The sequence below is a fragment of the Nyctereutes procyonoides genome, unplaced genomic scaffold (genome assembly GCF_905146905.1).
Source record: "Nyctereutes procyonoides isolate TBG_1078 unplaced genomic scaffold, NYPRO_anot_genome, whole genome shotgun sequence".
NCBI lineage: Eukaryota > Metazoa > Chordata > Mammalia > Carnivora > Canidae > Nyctereutes > Nyctereutes procyonoides.
This window is the reverse complement of record NW_026575134.1, coordinates 32,399,630-32,410,862: the sequence shown is the minus strand read 5'-3', so window position 1 is coordinate 32,410,862 and position 11,233 is coordinate 32,399,630. Positions and strand designations below refer to the sequence as shown.

Here is an 11,233-nt window from a genome sequence, read left to right as displayed (position 1 = left end):
TAATTATTAATTATAATAATTACATATAATGATAGGTGATATGTATGTAATATATAATAATTATATATATATATATTTTTTGCAGTGGTAAGTAAAAGCAACATTCCACCGTTACAATGACAATGGATGAATTAAACACTTCTGCTCTAGAAGAGAAGGTAAGAAATTAGAACATGGGGATCATACTCCCTGAGCAAGCAGTCAAGTTTCTCTCTGGCTGTGCCCTATTTCGAAGAACCAACCAAATTGTGTCCATACTAAAGAGCTACGTTTACCTTAGGTGTGATTTGTGGCTCTTTGCTATCTTAAACCAAAATGGCAGCCCATATAATAAATATAAGCATATTTATTTTCTGTAAATGAAATTTTAATAACATTTTGAATATGGATGTGATGTGATATACACGTGACTCCTGGGGAAGAAGGAAAAGTGTCTTTTAAAATGAAATGTCCATTTTCACCAGTAGTTTAAAGAAATTGCTGACATTCATAAAAAAAGGATTGTGGTGTATCACGTCTATTCTATTTATTTAAACTAAAATGTTTGCTTCCTTTCACCCCCAAAAAGAATGAGAGAGAAAAATCCAATTAATCTAAGCCATTCTGTTCAGTATGTGAGTAGCTCTGGTGTGTGAAGAGAACCTACCATTCTCTTGGGCCTCCATTCCTATATACATACCTTCCACCATGTGAGAATCTCATTACTCTGAGCATGGTCCTACTTTTGAAGACCATGTGTTTTCTTTCTACGATGTGACGGCCAAATGCTTGCTACTTACCTCCATAGCAATGATTTTTCCAACACTAGAGAAAAACTTGCAGTGTTGGACTTAATGAAAGACTGTATGTTTGTATACTAGCCTTTATGAATGATTTAAGGACTCTTAATGGCTCGAAAGTCACCAGAGCTAGTCACCAACTATTTCCAGTTTTCTTCCCAAGCACCTGGTATGGTTGCAGTTCCTTGCCCCCTTGAGGTTAGGTAGGACCCTGTGATTTGCTCTGACCATTGAACTATGAACAGAAGGGAGGTCCGTGACATTTGGGAGGAAGCTTTAGGACCCAGTGTAACACCTGCCACATTCCCTTCCTCCTGAATTTGGCAGCTGCAGAAACCTGGATATGATGTCTCTCTCAGACTCCCTCAGTGAAGACAGCACACAGCAGAGTTCCCTGGGCATCTTGGGATGGGCATTCCACATGCCTGAGAAATAAACCTTGTTTTAAGCCCCGAGACCTGGGAGATAGCCCACAATTATCGATTCACAGGGAAAATTTGGATTACACACCATTTTTGTTCACCTCACTAACTTCAGGTAAGATGTGACTCCTCTACCTATCTAGGCATCCTAGGAAGTATTCATCTGGACACTGCAGTTTTCAGTCCACGATTTCTCCAAAAGAAACATTAGAGACCCTCGTTATGGAACTAACACTAGTTTAATATGGGAACTGAAAGAGAGGCAACAACCGAGAGAAATCAGAATCCACATTTATTGATGAAAGATATTTACAGAAAAGTTAAAACACTTAGTGAAATATTGGATTCACAGATTGCTTCCAGTATATAAAGAATATCCAGTTATTTTACATGTGAAATGCTACAGTAATCAGTCCACATGGTAAGAAAGCTCAAGGTGAAAATGAAAGATCTCAACTACTCCAAATGTGCTTTGCCAACAAGGCATCTCCTAGTACCATATTGAAGAAACAACCCCAAAATTAGTTGAAGCTTTTATCTTTTTTCAGTCATTAGTCTTTAAACATTATGTGCTATCGATGCTTTAGGCTACATGACTTTAGACCAACGGGGATTGTGAGGTTGAGGGAAACCATTATTCTTATCTTTCATTCTGGATCCACAAGAATCTCCAGAGGAAACCCTGCCTACAGGCTAGGTTTCTTTCAGTAGGGTTTTCATCCTGAATCTGACAGGCATTGAAGAAGCCACATTCTTTTAGGAAAAATGTGCCTGTTCCACCATCTGTATCCCCTCACTCCAATCATTGGAGAAGCCACTGAAAATTAATGTGCTTTGTACCCTCACAGGATCACATAGGTTTCACCCCTTTTGTGAAAAGAGAGGGGCACTCAGGATCCCCGAATGTACATGGCCATTTTCCTCTGTCCTTGCAGAGGAGAAAGGGGTTACAGGAACTATCCATGCCACAGCATTCCATTTAGTGATAATTAGACAGAATGTGTGTTCTAAGAGGCAAGTGTATATTGCATTAGTTGATCTCATCTTCAGTCACTCAAAATATGCACACAGAGCCTATTAGGTAGAGGTCATACTCCCTTCACATATGTGGGATCTGTGCTTCATCAGTTGCCTTTCTGCAACCCCAAAGCTGTACACTGACCATTCCTGTGCCTCTAGTGCTCTTTCTATGGACAACTATGCAGTTTACTACCAGAACTGTGCTTTTGTAGGGTTTTGCCTGCATGGCAGTTAGTTAACCTTGACTCAGGAAACCAAGGGGGACACGGTTCTTCAGAACCTCTAAGTCATGAGCATCATGATCAGTATTTGGCAACCAGAGAGGCAGACCTTTACCTAAGGACATGATGCTAGCATGCACATAAGTAGACTAACCTTTTGTCTCTCTGAGTCCAATCTACCAAGCAAAGGAGGGCTGTCAACAAATGTCCTCATTCTAAACCTACCCAACCCTGGATAATCAAAAGTTCCACAGCTGCATTCCATGCATTATCTAGACACCAGATGACCTTTCACTGAGAATCATGACACACACCCAACCCTCCCTTGCTCTGAATTGCATATTTACAACGATGTTGTACACCCAGACTTTCAAGCAATCATTGGTACAAAGGATTCATAGATAAGCTCTTCACTGATACCTATCCCTAAATCACATTTAAAAAGAAGAGAAGTGATTCACTAGTTACCGAAGAGGGAAAAGAAGGGTTTTCAAAACACCAACCAACATGTCTAGCGCATTTAGATGAATAGCCAAAAAATAACATTTAAATTAAATTAAAATACATCTATACACCATTTCACTGAAATTACACATAGATACCTACATTATAGCTACACAAAGTGCATAGGCACTGTTCTTCATGCGTGAACCAAGTGTTACTGTATACACACAAGAACTTCATGCTTTGAACAGCTATCGGTACGTGAAAATCACAGATACAATCATTGCCAGTTGAGGGCACTTCTAATCTGTTTGCTTAATGAGGAACAGTTTCAAATACATACCAGTACACTTTCTATGTAACTGACTATGTTTTAAAAATGTGGCAAAAAAAAAAATACTAGCCCTACAACCTTATCAGAAAGTGTGTTTGGCAGAAGGAAGACCCCCTTGTCTTTGCAGTGGCTACTGATCTGCCTTTTGGGGAAATTACATAGATTGTTATTCACCTGAGGACAGACTCTATCTGGGCTGCTTCTAAACAATTCAGTGTGACTCTAAGCCTCCACCTCCAGCCCCAGTGATAAGAGTATTGCTTCACAGCTGGTACTAATAACCTTTTTTCTTAAAAATATGTGCTCAATTCACATGACAATGTGACATGTACTACCAATTTGCTTGGCAAGAATGAACTGCAACAAATCTGTCTTGATTTGCTTCTTAGCACTCACCCTCAAGCTCTGCTATTCAAAGTTTTCCTAAGCCAATTTTTTACATAAATTATTGGGAAGGCAGGGGAGGTTCTGATAGAGATATGATCCCACTATTCTCACCTTATATTTCATCTTCTTACTTTTGTGAAATTTGAATGCTTAGCTGGAAAAACAAGGCCTGGTGTCAGAAATAGGAAATTAGCACCATTCCTCAAGTTAAAAAGACTAGTTGTTTAAATGCACATCTTAACCAGCTAAGGGATTTAGATGATTCCGCATTCTTTATGGTCATTTTGTTCATTGCATCGAAAAGGACTGGATTCTTAAAATTTTCAAATGCGGCTCTATGCTCAGGAAACAACTGATAGCTCTAAGTTGCTGTAGAAACTTCTTGTGCTCTAATTAGTTATAATTCTACATATGTGGTTGTATAGAAAATACCGTAAGAAAATATCTGTCTGCAAAATTACAGATACTAAATAGATTAATTCAGTCTACTGCTGAGTTCTTTGTGATTTATGAAGAATAGATACAAACCTATAACATTGTTAAAGGCTAAATCAATATTAAACATATAATATCCAGGACTATAAATACATTTCCTCATGCTCTTTATAAATAATAACAAAGAAGCCCCGGGTTTTGTTTAGAAAAGAATGTAAGATTGGGCTGGAGGAATTTGTGAAGGGGGTGCGATACTGATCACAGGGCAATGTAGTGTCCCTGGTAACATCGGTTCTTACCAGGAAGCCAAAATATATCTGCTGGCAGCAAGATCAAATTAGATTCACAGTTTGCCAGCTCTCTCCTTAAGCCGTAGAAAACAAATAGAAAAACAATATACAAAAATCCTCACAAAAGTAGTCTTTTATATACAAATCTCTAGAGCGACCAGATAATCTGATCTATGTTGTGCAACATGGGAATGCAATGCTGAGGTTCCCCAGGGGAAGGAGGAAGACGAGAGGAAGTTAGGGTGATTTGTGGAAATATCTGGAAGCCCAGGCTTGAGTTCCTCGTAAGGAAAATTATTCTCCTGGAGTAGTAAGCAACCAGAGTGCCAGCTTTCTGATCACACATCTCAGAGGATTCGCTGCGTGGAGGAGAAACCTCAGAGCTGTGCTAGACCAACTTCCTTGGCTAGTGTGTGTATTTCTCTTCTACCGAAGGCAACAGCCATTTCTAGGCAGCTGAATGGTTGCCATGGAGAGAAATGGAGCCCCAGGAGGAGAAAGGCTCTGACTGCATCATCCTCATCTCTACGGGGAATGACAACAAGGGTAACAGTCAGCTGCTACGTTCCAACACTCACCCAGGGATTGGGGACATCTCCGCAGAGACTGGAGACCTGTTATGACCCATGCTCTAGGTCATGTGTTGACTCTGCAAAGTAGTGGGGTCTGGTTCAGTAGAAGGGTTTAGACTCAGCACAAAAGGGTCCTGTGTGACAATCAGAAGAACTTCACAAATACCAAAATGGATACTTGGTCTGGAGGTAGGAAGGTGAAGCAAGGCTGGCCATAGAAAAAAAATAATCAGTAATTATTTAGGATATAATTTCAGTGAATGAAATAAGAATGTGAGGGCTTCTCTTACTTTTCTATAGGTTCTTATATGGGTCAGTTGAGAAATAGCGTTTTTTTCTTGCTGCTCTTGCATTGGATCTTCTGCACTCAACAAACAAACAAGACAAAACAAAAAAACCTAACCCAGTCCTTCCGGTCCTACTTTTACTTCTTGCTTTCCCAAATCTAAGGAGCTGGTCTTCTCTGGCAATAAAGGTGCTCACAACACAGCAGATACCAAACCTATTCCATATTTAGCAGAAGTTTGGGCACAGGGCAAGGATGAAAGCAGTGGCCCATTCCAGCAGTACCAAAAAGTGTAAGAGGGTGTTCAAAGATCATGCCGGTGGCCTGCACCCTGCAGACAGACTATGCATTTTATCTACCCTAGAAACCCCTCAGACTGAAGAGAGCAGCGATAACCAGCAAAGAAACCATGAGGACAATTTGAAAATGAATTCAAATATCCCTGCAGAGAAAGGAGTTGGCCCAAGCTCAGCCTGTGCATGTCTGCATTCAGGCAAGAGGGAAGGTATTGACAGACAATCGCTGTTACTGTGTAAGTCTTGCACCAGATTTCATAAGAGTATTCAAGTTTATTTGCCAAAGGCTCCCAAATTCCCATACTGGGTTGGCAATTAGGATGATGTGGAGAAAACTGTGTGTTTTGGGTATTTGAAGTGGGCTTTTTTGCTCCAGCAGGAATGATCTAAGACCTTGAGTGAGGTTCTAGACTCGCCCTGCCCCTCTAGCAGCAGCTTTCTATGAGCTGAATCACTACTTCTACTAAGACAGTGGAGTTAGGCAAAGGGCAGTTTTGTAAAAGGATGTCTGTTGTATCCCAAAACACCAAACTGTGGATTAACATGGCCACCTTCCAAGGTTGCTGTAAAACATCAAATGAACAGAGAAACTTGAATTTAACATCCCTCCCCAAGGGGATGAAAAAAGTCCAAATTCCTTATTGGGGGCCACTCTGACTTAAAATACAAATAAGTCATATTTTATAGCATTAAGCCTCTTCTGAAAAAAAGAAATTAAAGCAGAGATCATAATATCATAGATTCTCAGGGTTTTACTCACTTAATCCAATCCCTTCACTTGACATAGGGGAAGGAATGAGGCTTGGGCATAAACTGACCAGTCTAGGTTATACAGTTTAAAACTGGCAGAGACTAAGTCAATGCTTCTTGTACCCAACGGCATTATTTCTCATCATTGCTATGTCATTATGAATTCATTGTGCTATGCTATGAAATAAGATAGTATTTAAGACTCCTCATCATCATTTTCTAAAACTAATCCTTGCACTAACCCATGTGGTCTTTTACTAAGTTGTCTCTTAAGCAGCAACAATGACAGGAGGCAGAGTGAGAAAGGAGGAGGCCGAGTGCGAACAGAGTTTTCCTTTTGGGAAGACCATAAGCAACTGTTGCATGTACAACTTTGGATTTGGTCCACCTAAGGAGAATAATCTGCCTGTAGTGCCCGCCTGGATTGGCACTTGATGGCCCTTATTCTAGGTTTTAGCCAGAAAGTATGAGAGATACTGAGACCATTAATCTCTGGCAACTAGATTTATAAAACTCTCGCTTCAGAATTCCTTCTGGCTCTTTGCTTAAACTTAATCCTTTTTTAGGTTCTCAGAGAGGGTAAAAAGGGAAGCAGAATAAGTCGGTCAGAGAGAGAACAAATATCATATGATTTCACTCATATGTGGAATTTAAGAAACAAAACAAATAAACAAATATAAAAAGAGACAAATGAAAAAGCCAGACTCTTGAATATAGAGAACAAAGTGCTGGTTGCCAGAAGTGAGGTGGATGGAGGGGATGGGCGAAATAGGTAAAGGAGATGAAGAGTACACTTATTGTGACCCTAATAACATTCAAAGAGTGGGTATTACAGGAATTGAAAAAAAAAATCTCATTGGTCCTTTTTCTTGCCTTGGAATGAATTTATCTGGAGAATAAGGAAAGCAAAACTGGAAACCTAGACAACTGTATGGCCCCAAGAGTCAAAAAGCAGGGAGGAAGAGCCACCTCCAATGGGTGTAACTGCTGAACACTTTTAGCCATCAAGCCAACCAAGAGCTGCAAAGACCTTCTCATCAAGGGTCCAAACTATGGAAAAAAATCTCTGAGCATGTGTGTACCTGTTTGGATTTACTGCTCTATTTCATGGGAAAAATTTGCATGGACAGAACCCTTTGATTCTGACAAAAGTAAAATATTGTACCATAATGTTTGCTATTGAGAACCAATCTGAAAAAAAAAAACAAAACAAAAGTTTATTTCTTAAATTAAAAGGCAAAGCCTTTTACAGTTTTGCAAAAATATGGCAGGATTGGCTTTCCTTTCAGGGACCCAGTAGATGGGTTACCTGACTCCGAAAGGGTTTCTTGACTAGACATACTTGCAAGTGACACACTTCCCCATGCAAGGTTGGAAATGACCTGAGGCCCTCTAATCAATCATTGGGATTCCTGGCATCTCCTAACAGGAATACATTTCCCCATAAATTGAATTTCCCCTAAGCCTTCCTCATTTTCCAGCAGTCTAAATCCAGGAGCAAGGCATTTGGCACCCTTTCTTTCAGCTGACCAGTAGTAGCAGAGAAGCTAGTACTTGTCCTTTATGGCGGGCAAAGAGACTCCTGACTGTGTTTCCAGACCCAATAGGAAGTAAAGAATTGAATCTGACATCTACTTGGTTCAGATATTATTACCTGAAGTCCTGTATTGAAGATCTATGTGATCTAGACGATTGCCTTGATTCTTGGTGCTGTGCATGGGAGGCACATCCTCAAAGATCTAGTAAAGCCTTAGCTTTAGAGATAAGCCATTTTTCTTGCTGATTGGCTTTGGCTCATTGTATTGTAGTTGGTAATCAAATGATGATTCTAGTTGGGTTCCCAGTGGGCAAAAATTGTAAAGGGGAGAATTAAAGTCTGCTTACTGATTTTAGCTCAAAATGATTTGGATTCCTAAAAAAAGAGTGAATAAGTCTGTAAGAAAATTTTGCGAAAGCCTTGACTTACAGACCTTACAGGATGCAGTGTACGGATCTGGCCTGCTGTGTCTGTGTATAACTTATGCATCACCAAATACTAACGGACTGTTATAAGCATTTATATATGTGTTGAACCTATTGATATAAATCTATGCATATAACTGAAGGATTATACGTATCTTATCAGGAAAAGGTTCTTAGAGGTATACTCTGGATCTGTTTGTTCTGTTTATGGCACTCATGTTGGGCAAGGTAAGCCCAAAGGGCATGGCAAAAGAAGAATGGATGGGACCTAGAAAATAGAGAACACAGTCATATGTCACCTCTACATACATCCTGGATTTTCCGGTTAGTCCTGAATTTGACCGATTATTCATTTTTAATATGATGTGAATTTCTAGCTGAATGTGATTTCCTAAGTATATATTCTCATAAAACGTATTACATGTAGTCTAAAACCAGAAAAACCTGCTTTAGTAAGCTTTACACCTTGTTTCTTCTGAACATTGTCCCCTTACATATTTATAGGATAACTAGGAAAACGTTTAAGACAAAGCGAAGCAGGAAGACATTGAGGCAGAGTCTTGGGAAGATGATCCCAACACTACTTTTTTGAGAAACATGTCAGTGTGTATGAGTGCTAAGCTGGCCTTAAACAGCAAAACCCTCAAACTGCTCAGTGCCTTGCCTAGATCCTTCTCTTCACCATCAAAAAGCTGTTGGGAGCACCACTTAAAGACAATCCAGAACGGTTTCACAGCTAACTCCAGGAACTGTCCCCTTGACCCACAATATCTGCTCTAAAGGATGCATTTTCCACTACTACATTTTAGCATGTCCTGGCCACCCTGTTAACTGTCCATCTAATGAAAATAAAGACGAAAGACATTAAAAAGAAAAGGCAAAAAGCTGCTTAATACTGCTCAAGAGTGATCCTCATCCAAAAATAACTAGAGTTTGAGAGACAAAAGCAACTGGAATCTCATGTCTCTTGTATGTTCCAAAGGTGTCTGGTTTGGAAGAGAAAAGTCACCAGGTATAGGTAATAAAGAGCACATGATGTCTATACATGCCCTCTTCTCAGGGCATTTGGACCTGATGACTATTTGCGCATACCCCAGCACCCATCTGCTGGTCTCTGATGACACCCTTAATTCTGTGTGTGGACCAGGGTTCTACACACTCCTCGGAGTCAGTCAAATGTACTTTATTTCTCCATGATTCATGTTCAAGTCCCCAGCAAACTCCCAAAGCCAGAAACCTTAGGAAAATACTGTGAGTTATTCAACGGAAAATGATAGAGAAACTAAGTTTAGCTCACATGATCAGTCATCAGGATTCGTTGGGTGCCCATGGCATACAAGGCACTGTGCTAATCCACTTACACTATTTACTCCCTCAAACTGTGACAGTCTTGAGAAGATTCCATCTGCGAAGTTGTGAGGAGCCATCATTTGCCCCCATTTCATGGCTCAAGGCTGCTTTGACTTTGCCATAGGAACGTCACCTTTCTGGGATTTTGCACGTTTGTTTTCTGTTCCTTACTACCGAAAAGACTGGGGAAGAAGACTGGCTCTGCTTTCAACTGTGCCCTATAACTAGTTTTATGTGCTTTGATGGAATACAACAGAAAGCTTTCTACATGTTAGATCAATGACAGTGTTTTTTTTTGTTTTTGTTTTTGTTTTGTTTTTTTTATCAAGAGGTGGTATTAAAAGAGCCACAGCCAACATAACTGTCCTCTATGGGTGAGGAGAGTAAAAATGATGGGGCCTTCTCGGTTAATGAGTCTGGGATTGAAAGAATGTGGGGATTACAGATGTCTTTTTTGTTAGAAATCCAAATTAGAATTTTACAGCTGAAACGAAGAAAGTAAAGCATAGATCAAATAATCTCACTTGATGTCCCTATGCCAGGTGAATGCAAACCAAACACAAATTTGAATATTTGAACCTGGTTAAAGTTAACGTTGGCTGTGCTCTCTAATGTTTGTCAACAGGTACAGCAGCCTCTGTATATGCCAATTACATCCTAATCCGTTATCAAATGGAGAGCAAATTATGAAACATACTTTGAAATTTCAATAATTATTTCCCCAGACTGGATAGGATAGAGCAGAAACTCAGTGGGTTCCGTAATCAGCTGCCTCGAAGAGCACAGTTCCCACTACAAATCTCTTTGAAATATTTAAAGAGTACACGGAAGATAGATTCTCAGAGTTCCTGAAGACAGGGAATTTGCTTTTAATCAACACATGGGCAAACTCTACAAGACATTTCAGGAGAATTACTTCTAGAGGCTTCAAACAGAATCTCTTGTGCATAACAAAGCAGAAACATGGAGAACACTGGAAGGAATCACACACTGAGTGTCTGCTCGTTATCCCCAGTCCTCGGAGTGTACCACATTGCTTTAGTCATGTCCCCTGGGATAAGAGCATTCGAGGCTCTGCATTTAGAGAGCAAAGGGAAGCTGGCAAGAATGTGTCTTCAATTCAAACTGATTCCTCCAGCAGCCTCCCTTCAAAGAATAATACAGGTAAGAAAATGAGGCAGTTACAAAGCATCACTTGGCAAGGACACAGCAACGCACCTATCACTGACTCACAACAGATCCTTGAAGCCTCAGCTAGCAGATTAAGTAAACACAGAAATAGATGCATTTTTTTTTCCTTTTTAAAGACAGCTTGTTTATATTCTCTTTTACCATAAGACACGCTGGGGAGTTTGTTCAAAACTTTGCTGAGAGTCATATTCTTATTTTTCACGTTTCCAAGGTTCTTCTTCAACACCGCAGTCGGCTGACTTTCCGTTGGCTGCCAGAGTTACCTAAAAATAATCATCATCAGCATCCAGCTTACAGGCCACCAACCAGAAAACCACCCCATGGGTTATGTGGAGGAGCACCAGATCCAAGTCATGCTACACGACTTCAATATTAGTTTTAAAGGTCATCCTTTTCCAATGGATTTTGAGCCAGTCTTGCTTTTCAACCCTGATTTGTAAACATTGAAAAGTCCACATTTGCCTTGGGGAGTATGGAGGAGCTAGAGAGAGTTT

General features: G+C 40.1%; 1 protein-coding gene across 12 annotated transcripts in view; it reads right to left on the bottom strand.

Annotated features, from left to right (window-relative positions):
• Positions 1–1,476: 1,476 nt before the first annotated feature.
• SLC1A2 (solute carrier family 1 member 2) overlaps positions 1,477–11,233 on the bottom strand; it is a 151,437-nt gene continuing 141,680 nt past the window's right edge. For all 12 annotated transcript variants that reach the window (XM_055300792.1, XM_055300798.1, XM_055300791.1 and 9 more), the window contains one exon: positions 1,477–11,002. In XM_055300792.1, coding sequence (XP_055156767.1) covers positions 10,931–11,002 — 72 coding nt within the window. In that variant the 3' untranslated portion in view covers positions 1,477–10,930. The remainder of the gene's footprint in view (positions 11,003–11,233) is intronic.